Source organism: Diadema setosum, chromosome 19 (assembly GCF_964275005.1).
Source record: "Diadema setosum chromosome 19, eeDiaSeto1, whole genome shotgun sequence".
Taxonomy (NCBI): domain Eukaryota; kingdom Metazoa; phylum Echinodermata; class Echinoidea; order Diadematoida; family Diadematidae; genus Diadema; species Diadema setosum.
The window spans coordinates 6,866,203-6,880,990 of record NC_092703.1 but is presented as its reverse complement, the minus strand read 5'-3'; the positions used below and the strand labels follow the sequence as shown (position 1 = coordinate 6,880,990).

At 38.7% G+C, this 14,788-nt stretch overlaps 1 protein-coding gene across 1 annotated transcript; it reads right to left on the bottom strand.

Annotated features, from left to right (window-relative positions):
- Positions 1 to 14,269, bottom strand: LOC140243028 (betaine--homocysteine S-methyltransferase 1-like). Its single transcript, XM_072322768.1, has 7 exons — positions 14,098 to 14,269; positions 5,611 to 5,801; positions 4,969 to 5,163; positions 4,328 to 4,439; positions 3,737 to 3,939; positions 1,297 to 1,378; positions 1 to 266 (listed from the first exon to the last, which is right to left on the bottom strand). The coding sequence occupies exons 1-7, from the start codon at positions 14,216 to 14,218 to the stop codon at positions 1 to 3; spliced, it is 1,170 nt and encodes a 389-aa protein (XP_072178869.1). The 5' UTR covers positions 14,219 to 14,269.
- Between the last annotated feature and the right edge of the window lie 519 nt (positions 14,270 to 14,788).

Genomic DNA, 14,788 nt, shown 5'->3' with positions numbered 1-14,788 from the left:
CTAGAAATTCTTTTCTTCAAGGTAGTACTTGTTCAGTTTGCTTTTATTGGTTCCAAAGAGACCATGCAGCGACATGTCTGGTGAGAATTTGGACGCCCCGGTCGTCCGGCCAAGAGCCTCGGCCAGGGTTCTGGTGAAGTGGGGTGCGTTGCCGCAGCACAGTCCCACGTATGGGATCTTGAGTCGGACGCAATCCTGTGCGAACTGTACGATGTCGCACCGAGAGCAGAGTAAACAGTCCATGTTGACAGGAAATGCTTGCTTGCCTTCAATGAAATAATAATGCACAATGATACCAATTACGCATACCTACTTCTGATCAAATAAACAGCTTATTTGTTTTTATTTCTATATATCCCTATATTGTGTAGAGGGTATCATCCTATTTCAAATAATGTGATGAATGAATTTGTGAATTGTTATCACCAAAACTTATTTGCATAGAAACAACTAATAGGACCTACATAATTATGTAAAGCAGAATGTTCTTGATTTGTTACTTTATGTATTCTGTATCATTGTTGTATTTTGTTACTTTATGTATTCTGTATCATTGTTGTATTTTGTTATTCTCTTGCAGGGCCCCCAAAGAATAAGGGTGTATAAACCTCGGATGGGGATACCAGTGGGTAAAGAATACTGAATAGATGAATAAATAAAAAATGATAATATTTGGTCAACTTTGCTAGTTCATGAATTCTTCCATCACAAATGGGGCTCCGCTGTTGACCTATATTTCGGTCACAAGTAATTAGTATCCCAGTTAACCAGGAATAGCAAAGTTTGTTTATTTTTTTTTCTGGAAAAAAGATTGTCCCCTTATTGTGAAAGATTCATTTTAGATACTAATACAAACGCTGAGCGCACTATACTTCCTATTTCTTACACTCAAAGCCGTAAATAACGTTTTCATCATTTAGGTTATAGACACGTTAGATTTAAAGTCAATAATGTTGTCGTTGACATGTAAACTTACAAAGTTGAGTTTTACAGCACCAAGCGGCAGGGGATAAAAAATGTTTCTAGGACTTGAATCTCGCGGGGTTGTATCGTAATTGATAAATTACCCAATAAATTACCCATTAAAGGGCAGATCCAGGGATTCCGTAAAGGGGGGGGGGAGGGGGAGGCGCCTTGGCAAAATTAAAGGGGGTGCATGCACCCCCTCCATTTTTGTTTTTATTTCTTTTGTTTTGACAAAAAAAAAAGGCGCGCCTGGTGCCGTCCCCCTCCCCCCCCCCCCCCCCCCGATCCACCACTGCTCGGCATTAAACCATGCAAGTACTAAGTAGATACCTGTCTTTGGATCTGGAATGCTGAGGAATGACGGATGCTCATATGTTGTTCGGTATGGTACGGGCAATGCAGCTAGCGGGGCCTGCAGTAAACAATACAATGAAAAATATTGTTATTTTGATAAAGCACAAAATCAATTTCGCAGAATAGGCTTGTGTATCATCACTGTGCAGAGTAACGTGACCTTTTAAAGAGGAAATCCACTCCAAAATGAATGAACTTCAAAAGAAAGAGAAAAACAGAACGATACAAAACTAGAAATGTTGCTAAGGCGACTGGTATGATAATAATAATCATAATAGTGTATACTTTTATAGCAGTCCATCAAAAGATGCTCATGGCGCTTTTAGTCTTAAGGTTAGGAGAAGAAAGAAAGAAAGAAAGAAAGAAGAGAGAGGGAGAGAGAAAAGGAATTATGTGACATCTTCACTTTTGTTTTGTTTCCTACAACATGTTAAACAGATATGTTTTTAGGGATGATTTAAATGATTCCACAGAGGATGAATGGAGAACAGTTACAGGGATATCTTTTCAAACTTTTGGTCCAATGTGGGAGAAAGAACGAGTTCCCCATGAATGCTTAACCTTATAGGTATCTGAAATGAAAAGGAAGTAGAGGATCGAAGTCTGCGAGGAGGGTTATAACAATATAAAGAATTCTGGAGATACTCGGGTGCAGTTGAGTGAACTACATGATACACAAGAAGAGCAATTTTGAAAATAATTCGCTTTTCAACAGGAAGCCAATGGAGAGAACGTAACACTGGCGTAATGTGAGCAGTTTTCCTACTATAGGTCAGTAATCTTGCGGCAGAGTTTTGAAGACGTTGTAGAGCGTTGATTTGTTGTTGTGACATGCCGAAAAACAAAGAGCTATGCCTCCGCCATAATGCATGATTCTCCTAATAGGTCCATAGTACATGTGGACAATGTGTGATTACATTTTCACAATATTGGCAAAATATCACAATGACATGTTTGTCACAAATGTGTTGAATGTTCACCTTCCTTGACCTAGGTTTAATTGGATGAATTGGAGAGCATGTATTTTGGGGATTTAAGGACTTTAACTTGACTTTGACCCTTTCATAAGTTTATGCATTGAATAATTTTCAAGATATGGAGAAAAAGTGCAATTTCTGTATTGAATAGTAAATTGTTGCCATCTTCATCTGGCCTTTGAACCTAAAATTCATAAGGGAATCACTGTCAGGCAGAACATGCATAAATATGTACTAAGTTTCAAGATAACTGAGCCACTTTCGAGAAATGGAGGAAGAAGTAAGTTCAGCACTTTCACTTGATCTTTGACCTTTTGACCTTTGACCCTTTTGGCTAAAAAAAAAAAGCTTCCCAGAGAATATCTATTGGGTTATACAAGCAAACACCTAGTTATAAAAAATGAAAAATAATCCTGCTGGTATTGCATACATATGAGGGAAATAGGAAAATTTTAAAGTGTTGCCCTTGACCTTTGACCCCCTGACCTTTGACCCCATGAACATCAAATTTCCTAGATAATCACTGCCAGTTAGTACATGGATATACTATGTTCCATGAAGACACCTTGAACAATTTACAAGAAACGGAGAAAAAAGTGAAATTTTGATATTTTTACATGACCTTTTGACCTTTCACCTCATGACCCCAAACTTTAACCAGAGAATATTAATTGGGTAATACACATATACACTAAGTTTCAATGAAATATCTTCTAGCATTGCATATAGATATGGGGGAAACAGTGAAATTTTAAGCATTTGACCTTGACCTTTTGACCTTTGACCTTGAGCATGTGCACCCAAAAGTTGATAGGCACAACCTCACCCCCTAATACAATGCCAAGTTTCATTACGATACCGCAAAAGGTTTTTTAGTTACGCTGTCCACAGTTCATTACGGACGGACGGAAGGACGGACGGACAACCCGAAAACATAATGCCTCCAGCACCACTACGTGGCGGAGGCATAAAAATGTCAAAAATCAGATAAGGAACGAGGAAGATATATCTTGAAATTGAAGTTTATTTATTTTGGGGTGGATTTCTCCTTCAAGGAATTTTGCTGAGGGACGCTTTGCAAGCATCCGTTGATTTTCAAAAATCAGTATGCATGTGTCGTGGCTCCTCTGTTCGTCAACAATCATGTATATGCTCACAATACACACAGAAATGAATGCCAAGGGCTGCTTTTGCAGAATATCGTATATATGCTTATTTAAGACAACATGAGGAAAGTCTTTGGTTTGAACGATTTTCTCTGAAGATACTCTTTTATTTGTCTGATATTACTCCAAATTGCAGCAAAATACTAAAATCAGAGCTCGGATAGGGTTTGTTTGTTTGCTTGCTTGTTTGTTTGTTTGTTTGTCTTTTTAGAACCCCTTCCTCTATCTACAGAACGTTTACAGGTCGACTTTGGTGGCGTAAAAGTGGCTTACCCCGATGTTGCTCTTGACAGCTCCCTCCAGCAGCCCCGTGATTTGCTCCGGACCGCGGATGCAGTTAAAGCCGACGACGTCGGCTCCAGCGGCAACCAGCTGTCGAAGGGCATCGTTGATTTCCACACCTTCCCTTCCTATGAAGAATTTGCCGTCCTTCTCGATTAAACGGTGAGTTGCAAGGGTCACGACAGCTGGAACACCTTAAGACGAATTGAGGTGAACTGAAACGTAAATGTGCCCATCAGACTGCATCACACACATGGGCCCTACATACACAATTTTACATTATGATCGTTATAGGCCTGCACGTAGACCTTTATGTATGTATGTGTATGTATGCAGTCAATTCCCTTTATAGCGAAGTCCTTGGGACCGGCAGTTTTCTTTCGTTATATCGAAATTTCATCATAACCGAAAAAAATATAAGCAATAAAAAACATAAAGTTGATATGTTGACGTATGAATTTTTTCTTCGTTGTAACCAGAATTTCGTTATAACCGTGTTCGTTATAACGGGCGTACAGTTTGTTTCATTGTGATCTATGTTATGATATCATGAAATCATAAGCAGTAATCAAAAGTCTTTACCTTTTCCGAGCTCCTTGATTGCTTTCGTCGCCAGCAGAGCTTCCCCGAGATGGCCAAACGTCTCGCCAACAATAAAATCGGCCCTTTCTTCGACAGCCCACTCGATCTGTTCCTATAATGAGTAAACCATTCGCCCCGAAACACGAAATTACTGTTTCAGTCATTATCATCGTCTTATTCTTGTTATTCTTGTTCTCTCTATTGGTTTCATTGTTGTCACATCTTCGTAGTACATTTTTCATGTTATCATATCTCTTATACATTAAAAAAAAATATTGTCTCGTCTCGTATGATTGTCACAGCATTTCGTAACTAAATGTTATATTCTATCATTATGAAATATCATTATACACGTATTTATTAGTGCTTTCAAGAACTATTTTTGTAAAGCTGGGGTCCAAGTGTGCATACTTAGACATCAATGTTTTCTTTCATTCGTACATTAGATTTATACAAGGGATTATCGAACAAAGAATAACCTCATACAGCGCCCATTTTTGCAAGACTTGACATGCTTGATTTTCAGAAATTACGCACTTTCAACGAAATACTGCTTACAGTCTCATGCTTTGAAATTCTGAAAAACAAACAAACAAACAAACAAACAAACCACCAAGGTGATTTCGAGGAGAGTCTTTTACCTTAAATAGCGCCCAAGTTTCAGCGATGGCTTCCTCGTTGTCCGGCTGGTAGACGAAGGTGTTGGAGATGTCTCCGCACATTAGCGTCCCTGTCTCGTCGGCGACCTCGCGGGCCATCCTGAGAGCCAGACGATTTTGCTTTTCGATGTCGTCCTCCCTGTCGACCAGCTTCATCTTGGAACGATTACCGTAGTACTGCGTGACGTCGTGGAAAAGATATACACGTAAATTTGGAGAGGCTGCCATATAGCAGAGCGTAACATGAATCATGATTAGAATGTACTCAAGATTTTCCATTTAATGGCAAAGGAATATGATTACTTTTCTGCTTGTGATTCCTCTTACCTTTTCATTTCTGTGTTTTGTTTGTTTGTTTGGTTGGTTGGTTACCTTTATTACTGCATTTTTCAACATTTCAGTACAAAATAACATCATTGATAACCATTTTTTAACATCATTGATAACAGTATAGAGTTTTATTTGTGTCATTTTATTGCGCATGTATTATTAAAAAAAAAAAAAAACCAGAAAGAGGAAATGATAGTTCTCCTCATGAGAGACATGGGGGGAAGGACACAAAGGAAAGTATTTCAAATTAGCTCTGAAAAGTGCTAATTTATTGCTTGACTTTGTACCGCTCACCGTGAATGCTTGTACAACGTCGCTTCCGGCCCTGACGAAGTCCCTGTACATCTGCTTGACGAGATCGGGGTGGTCGACCACGACCTCGGGGGTGAAAGGGCCGGCCTTGAGGTAGCCAAGGCGCTCGAAGGCGAAGACATATCCCTCCGCGCAGATGACGGTCTCCCCGTCCCGGATCCTTTCCATCAACCCTGTTTGAAAATCAAAAGGACGTCGATGAATCAGGCATCAACATTCTAACATTCAAACTGTAAAAAGAAACAAGAAAAATAAACAAGAATCAAAAAGAAATCAAACAAAACTAAACTAAAAGGCCCTTCCATTAGGACTGTGAGAAATAAATGCGTGCAGGCTACAGTATGTCCTCCTGCTTAAAACGACGCGGTGAGAAATTCATCTGACCTGCTATGCTAAGTATTATTTTTCTTGCTGTTGTTTTCCCGGGGTTAATTTATTTCATGTGCATAAATTGTCATTAAATATACTCTGTCTTGATTTTCGTGGGCATAGTATTGTCCGTCTGCGTTAGAAGAAATGTACATTTCGAGCATTATTTTGTATTTTGAACTAGGTCTGGTAGATTGGTAAACGTTAGCTATTGCCCGGCTGGCAACTGCCTTTGGCAGCTGGTGTTAGTTAAGCCGCGTCTTCGAGAATGATAATCTTGAATTTGCTATCTGTATGAAGGGACTCTTTTCTATAACTAGAGTATCACAGTATTATTACACGGGTAAATATTTCCCCATAGAGACGTGTGTTAGAATTAACCCCCCCCCCCCCCCCCGGAAAAAAAAAAATCTGTAAAATAGCTGAGATAAATGATCGATGAGGTGTTTCATCTTCGGTAACCTGAAAAAGTGAGATATTTTTTATACCCTTTCATCCATCAAATTTCCAAAGGGGGTTCTATAGCTTAAACTCTACTCAAGGGTCCGCAAAGCCAGTCTACGAGTTCTTTTCACACACACACAAAAAAAAAAAATCACGTATTTTCTGTACATGCACCCAATAAAATAATGTAGTCTCTTCAAATTCCATGAGAAAAGCTTTCATCTTCCAACCAAAATGCAGTTTGTACAGGAATTCATGCTCAATATCTGCAGCCATTCAGTTTCTGCCATAATATGCCTTTTCTAATTTTTAATTAAGGTTTTTTTTTCATTTATTTTAGTATCTTTGGTACGATTTTGTGATGCGGTCAGGGATATTCCATTATATTTACAGGTGCGAGCCCTATACTCTTGAGCTCACACCTGCAAATAAAATGGAATGTCCCAGACCCCTTCACAAAATCGTACCAAAGATACCAAAATAAATGAAGAAAAAAGAATTTTATAATTAATAATCAATAATGCAGTTTGGCAAAATACTGAATAGCTGCAGATATTGAGTATTAATTCCTCTACAAACTGCAATTTGGTTGGAAGATGAAAGCTTTTCTCATGGAATTTGAAAGGACTATATTTCATTTGGTGCATATACAGAAAATGGGTGATTTCTTTAGTGAAAAGAACTCGTAATCTGGCTTTGCGGACCCTTGACCTCCCTGCTTGAACAGAGTTTGAGCGAAAGAACCCGCCTTGTAAATTTGATGGATGAAAGAGTATATCTCACTTATCCAGGTTAATGAAGATGAAACACCTCATTTCTCCCAGCTATTTTACAGAATTTTTTGAATTTGAATTGTAACACACGTCTCTATGGGGAATTATTTACCCGTGTGAGCACTCCTAGTAGAGCAGTTAAGCCCTCAAAATCATGAGAATTGTGCAAAATTTGACTAAAGCATGAAACTTTCACTAGTGTTAGTACATACCATAAGATTCATCTTAAGATCGGGAGTTAAGTCTGATTTGACCTCTGATGACCTCCAGAGGTCAATGAACTTTAAATATCAGGATATTGATGTTTGGATGCATTTGTGAATGATAGGCCTAGATCTTGGTTAGGCTGCACTAAATATGTATTTGTAATCAAATCTTCCGTTTCCACAGGGCATTGACAGGTTTCTACCTTTGACCTCTGATGACCTTTAGAGGTCAATGACCTCAAAATACCATAATATTGATCTGTGATGTTATTAGTTAATGATAAACATGGTTAAGATGTGCAAAACAAGCATATCTGTTTTACAATGAAATTGTCTTCATATTCCAAAGAACAAAGACAGGTTTCTACCTCTGACCTCTGGTGACCTTTAGAGGTTTTTATGACCTCAAAATATCATTACTGTATATTGATCTGTGGTATCATTAGGTAATGAAAAACATGGTTAAGATGTACAAAACAAGCATATCTGTTTTACAATGAAATTGTCTTCATATTCCAAAGAGCACAGACAGGGCTCTATATACCTTTGACCTCTGGTGATCTTTAGAGGACGTACAAAACAAACATATCTGTTTTACATTGTAGCCCAGATGGCTACAACATATAAAATAAAGAATAGAATAGAATAGAGAGTAAAAGAAAACAGAACACTGCATTCGTTTTCCTAGACACCCTGTGACGTCAATATGCTCAGTATTTTCCCCTTCTTGGAGTTTATGAAATCGTTTATCTTCCTTCCAGCTATTTTTTGTCGAAACTCCCTCTCCCAAGAAAAGTCTATGGTCATAGGAATTTATAAGTTAGACATTGGCTACTTTCCCCGCTAGTGGTCAGTTCCAATGGCTCTCCACCCCCAAAGTCCCGCACCAAATTACGGGGAATGACATGATGGCGTTTTTTACCCTCTGATCCCCAAACATATATATAAATGATCTTCTGAGCTGGAAGGTCGCCCTCCTGCCAGAATTTATCCCTCTAAAGGGTTTTTTTACACTTGCAAATTTTTGCTTGGTCCCTAAAGGTGCGATCACACATCGCCGGTTTAGATGGCGGTTCATGGCGGTTCTCAAACCGCCGTGAACCGTGTCCCAATGATGGCGGAAAGCACTTTGACTACGTTCTCAACACGTTTTGAACACGGAGCAAACGCGGATTGACGCGGTAGTAACACGTATCGTCCCGGAAGGTGGAGGAGTCCATACCAAGCCCATGTAGTTGGATGCAATCAGAGCCCTTTCATTTGTCCTCAATGGGTTTCAACAAGGAGCGTTTTGCTTTGTTAGGTAAACACAATTCTAAAGAAATTATGAAACGTTGTAATCCCCTGTGTTTTACAGATTGATATAAATGATGCAACAAGCGATTATCTTCAAGTTTCAACGTAACTTTTCTCTTTCTCTTTTAATTTTTAAAATATCCGTATTAACTGTCATTAAAAAGACATACATATCAAAGAAGAATCCAAAATAGTTTCCAGAGTTTCCTGTTCATTTGTAGGTTTATTTATCAAGTGATGTACAAGTACTTGCTTGTTTCAACATCTCTCTTTTTCAAAATTTTTCTTAATTAAGTTTTAACATAATTATTTCGCGTGTTGAATTTAAGATCTTGTTGCTTGTTTATCCATGTTTTCACAAAATTGCTCCTTCTTATCTTTCACAGCTTCTCGTGAAATATGAGCCTAGGAGAGTTCCTAAATCGTAAGGGGAATCTGTATGTGATACCCTCGATCCATTACGAGAAACTACTATGGCAAACGTGGTTTATGCCGCCCCAGAACTGTTGAACAGCATCCCAAGTGATAGAACATGCAAGTTCCATCAATAAGTCCAAAATGTTTTAAATACTTAACTGTTAAAATAGTAACATAGTGACTGTAGATGATGATATATGCAGCATGTTACTGTTTCTGAAATTACATTTTCCTGTTTATCTTTTTGTTCCCCCTCTAAAGCGCATAGAGACCTTGCCAAAGGTATTATGCGCTATATAAGAACGGTAATGATGATAATATAATAATAATATCTTTAACAACAGTCAATAAAAAGACATATTATGTACATTATACATTATCACAGAAATATAGTATTATGTGCATAGTTTCCTCTTTACTTACAGGTTCATGTAACATAATAATGGTGTTTTTTCAAGTTTCAACATTGCTTTTCCCTCTACTCTCTTAAGTTTCAACATATCTGTATCAACATGCAGTCTTACAAAAATGGCATACATAATCACGAAAGCAGAACCCAACATATTTACATAAGTCTTCTGTGTGTAACACGTTGCTGGCCATCTTAAAAGCTGTTAACCTTTGATAAAATTATGAACTTACCTTTTAATGTAAATGATGTACCTATTCAACATACCTAACAACTTTTTGAACATTAAACTTTATTTGTTACTGATATGTGTTAAAGAAGTAAGGAAACTGTAGCATTTAATATATTTGCCCGATCTTGCATTATGGGTTTATCTTTGCTTTTGTCTCCATTTTTTATTGCTCCGCCACGAAGTGTCGCCGGAGCCATTATTCTCTTTTAAGTTCATTGTTTCTTTTCGCTTGAAAATTATGGCGGTGTTAACACGGTATTATCACGGATCTTGCGGTGCAAACACGGAGGATGCCGTTCTTAACACGATGAACGGCGATGTGAACACGGTCCATTTCAAACCGCCAAGACCGCCACGAAAAATTAAACATGTTTAATTTTTCTGGCGGTTCCCCGCGGTTCCCCGCGGTTCTCGGGGTTCATGGCGGATGGGTGACGGATGACCACGGTTTGTATACGGTGTAAACACGGTCTTTGGCGGAGCACGGCGATTTGCTGAACCGCCATGAACCGCCATCTAAACCGCCGATGTGTGATTGCACCTTTACCGACGGTGGGGCTAAGGGGAGGGGGGAGGGGGGTTGTTAGCCCCACCAATAAGGAATTCATTTCTAGTGAACACCACACCCCAATATAAGATTGAGCCAATGAAATGCTTTAGGGAAAGGAAGTTTGTTAGCATATTAAAAAAAAAATGTTTGATCCGAGAAATCAGTTATAGTGGCAAGCTGTAAATGTGATGACAAATCCAATACTAGTTTCTATGTATCTGTACAATAACATGGTCGCCGGCTTGAAAAAAGTCGTAAGGAGCTTTTAGGAACTTACACAATAATGACGTTGTCTTCATATGAATAGATTATATATAATATATATAAGAGAGAGAAATCGTTCAAGAGGAATGACTTCATTTACGTTTGAAGACATTTCAAGAGATGTAGTCTGATTCGTTAAGGGGCAAATCATTCTACTGTTTGCAGTCTTGTAAACATACTTGTATCTTTAGCGAAAACTGTTCGAGTCCGTGGACGGTGACAAGTAGGCCCCTTTAATCAAATTATGTATGAACCAAATGGTTTCTTTTGAACATGTTTTGTGTTGAAAAGTTCTTGGCAAAATTCCAGGAAAAGTGTGTACGTGAAAATTCCGATTATCAAAGCATGTGACGGGGAATGCAAACAGTACGTGCGAATGCTTCTATGTTTCCTACTAAACTTAGTTTTTAGTGGGGAAAAGAAAAGAAAATAAAAGTCTCGCTCTACCGTGTCTACACCACAACGCCTACGGATATAAGCTGGAGGTGGGTTGGAATGTCTTGTTTAGATAGCACCAACCTAAGTACAGATTAATTGGCACGCTCTCTTTTGAAGAGAAACAACACTTTGTTTCACATTGTTAGTGGGGAAAAGAAAAGAACAGAAAAGAAAAGAAAAGTCTCGCTTCATGAGAGATGTTCAGATCCCGCTCTACACCACAACGCCTACGGATGTCTAGGCTGGAGGTGGGTTGGAATGTCTTATATAGAGCACCAACAGTAATTGCATATTAATTGGCACGCTATCTTTTGAAGAGAAACAATACTTTGTTTCACTCACGATGATAGCAGAACGACAATTGATAATCATCCGCTCGTGTGAAATCAAGCAGAAGTTTTTCAAAAGATTTCAATAGGCATCTTGGTGAGTTACAGTCTGTTAAACATGTCAATATAATGTGAAAAACAAATTGAAGGCCACCTGCAATAGGCCACTTGCAATAGGCCACCTGCATTACAGCCTTGCATTTTCCGACATTACAACAACTTCACGTGAAATAGTCAACACGTTCCACATTATACTCGTGATGGAGAGGGAAAACAATAAACAACAACATTGCAAGATTGATGAAGACAACAGACGGGAACTGATTCCACGTAAAATACATAAACATGTACTTCTCCATGCCAATGGAAGACTCTGATGATCGCATACAGTGGCTGTGCACCTGGAAGAACGCTGGTCTGACCTCAGGATGTCCATTTGAAGTGTGGTGGAGATCTGTGTGCCGATCCGTGCAATGTAAGCTCAATCGCGTGCTTCACTGAAGACGCAGATGCTGCCCTGTCTTGAAAGAGATCGAGGGTATAGATCTAGACCAATTTCAGCAGGAGGTTACACTGAATCATCACTTGCTGGCAGAGAGTTTTAAACGGATGATATTACCCGCTGCCATATTACACTGATTCACACATTGGATGCAAACCGGATGGCGGCCATATTGGAAACAAGCAATATTTGGGCATGGGGGCACAACTCTTGGCCAGGCCCAATTGTTAAGGAGTATCGAGTATAAAGAAGACAATAAGAGCAAATAGTTGTTCCACTCCTATTTGGAAGTGAGGTACCTAAAGATGTCATTAAAAAAAAAATGCCCCAAGTTGCCTGACTTAATGACCTAAGATTAACTGGATGACAATAGCAAGACACAGGATTACTTCATGTAGAATGCATGTTAGGCCTCACTGTATCAACGGTCGTTTTCTAGATGGTCCATGACGTCACTGTACGCTCCAGGACCATGAGTCATTCATCGGAACCATACAGCCCACGAGCTCGAAACTAGGTAGCATTGCCCATGAGCTTGACACTAAGTTTAGGCAAACCAGGCCCCATAAGAGTCAGACACATGAGGGGGGGGGGGGGGGGGGGGCAGGGAGGTCCACAAGACCTATACACTTATTAGATTAAGCTCTCTGAAATACAATATTAATCTCGTACTCTGTTGGATCAGGACGTACATTGAAGAGACCCTGGATACAGGCACCCTTATTGTCAGGATATAGGGACTATAATCTTTTTCATAATTATATAGCTGTGAGGCATGATAAACTGCTGCCTAATGTAATACTAGTAATGCATAAGCAAACAAGACAATGCCATTATTTGCTTTCCTTTGTTTGATTTTTTTTTTTCTGACGCAGTATGCCATGTATTTATTCTTTGTGTGCTCCAGGCACGCTAGGTACCCTTTGGAATTTCGAAGTCTGTGTATGAGCGCAATGACTGGCTTATGTGTGAGTTTTGATCGATTGATATTGTGTGTATGTGTGTGTGCCTGTGCGCTAACCTATATGATATTTTTTTTTTCTCTCTCTGTTCAAGAAAGCTGTTCTTTCCACTGTACTGTTCCCCTTTGGCAAAAAGGAACAAAATAATCACAAAAGTGTATTTATTCCCTTTTTTTTAACGACTTGATAGAATTTATCTTAATTAGAATAATAGGGTTCCTAACTAAAATTTGACTAAATGATGTTTCAGGGGCCCTGTCCTTAACCGATCGACGTTTTATCTTCAGACGAACGGGCTCATGAAGGACCAAGACGAAGGATTACATTTCACGTCACACAGCACGCGTTAAGTTCATGGGTTAATCGACGACGCTGATTTTATCAGCTGTATAAATATTTGATGGAACAAAGTGGAGAGACGTTTTTTTTTTGTTTTTTTTTTTGTTTTTTTTTGTCGAAGATCAATACAGAATTTGTGTTCTGTTGCATTAATGTGCTCTTTATACGTTATTAGAGGTGATTCTACATATTCTTTTCAAAGCTAAGTGATGCCATAAAAATTCTTTTTACTTTACAGAGGTCAAATGGCCGACTTAATTCGCATGTGACGCGATGCATAAAGTTAAAGACCATATAATGTGGTTGTCTGTATATCACTATTAATGTATTGAGAAGATTCTGTTAGTGCCCCAGGTATTTTTGCCTTTCATTTTTGTTTCTCTTTATTTTGGTCCTACGTTGCATCTGTGCTCCTCATCTTTACACTCCGTTCAGAATTTGGGACCTACGCTTAACAAGCTCGCTTTTAAGTAGGTTCCATCATATTTCTTTAGCAGTTTAGCGTTATACATAGAACCAAACGTACGATGATTGGCCGCTATATGTTTTACATGCTTATATTAATTTACTGTACATCCAAGCCGGATATTATGATTCACTATGTTTTTATTATATTTGATGTACATTCCTTCATTGAGAAGTACGAAAATAAATTGAACTGAATTGAATTGAAATTGAAATATAATCAAATTATGAAGTAGTCGAGTTTATGCGCTTTGATGATTAATATTGTTGCTTTTAGTTTCTTATTGATAATGTCTTATTAATTTCTCATCATTTATCGGTGAACACAGTGATTCGGTACCATGATACAAGGAGTTACGGTTGAAAGTGTTATAATCTCAAACAAAGAACATACATAATTAATTACCGAGTATGAAGCGAGGTACTGAAAATAAAGGTGGATAATGATTATGTGGAAATTACAGTAGTAATTACCTTTCGATTTTGGCATCTCGACGCAATCGTTTGTCGATGACGATCCAAAATTAATGATGTAACGAGACTGTGATCCGGTTGACTCTTGATTTCTTGGGTTGGGTGGCCGCGCTCTGTTCATGCAAGATCTTGAGCAGTGTTGAGTGTAGCTTCGATGCAGTGACTCCGTGGAGAGTTGCGTTTCGTAATTGTTAAATCCGACCTTTGCACGTCGTGTAACACAAGTTCACGTGGCTATAATATTCCTAGGAAGGACGGTGCTAGGGTATGAGGGAACACTCGGAAAGGACATGAACAATTCAAACATGAATGCGACGGGGGGAAATTAAAAAAACAAAAACCAACAACGATGAAGGGGATGGAATAACGACCTGTATGGAAAGTATGTCAGCAATGACGAAGGGAAATAGAGACAATAGTAACAGTAGTTCGTTGTAGTTCGTTGTCCATTTTTGGCAAAAGGAAGCAAGTGAGAAACTACAGTATTTTTACCTCATCTGAGTCGGTCATTTATATTAACAGCCGTTGAAGATTCCGACGATTTGACTTTAAAGGCGCTCGTCTCTATCACAATATGTCACATTATAATTCACAAAGTTGCTGGAAGAGATAAGTTTCGAGTTCCTATTTGAAGGCATTAAAGTTGGATTGGTATAGAGAGTTCCAAACATGCGAGGCAACCGATGAAAAG

Bases quoted from the DNA above. Each gene is read 5' to 3' on its own strand.
- LOC140243028 (XM_072322768.1), bottom strand. From the start codon at position 14,218: ATGAACAGAGCGCGGCCACCCAACCCAAGAAATCAAGAGTCAACCGGA. The intron at 3,940-4,327 runs GTAAAGACTTTT...ATTCGTCTTAAG, and splicing joins AATCAAGGAGCTCGGAAAAG to GTGTTCCAGCTGTCGTGACC. The intron at 267-1,296 runs GTATCTACTTAG...ATTTCATTGAAG, and splicing joins CATTCCAGATCCAAAGACAG to GCAAGCAAGCATTTCCTGTC.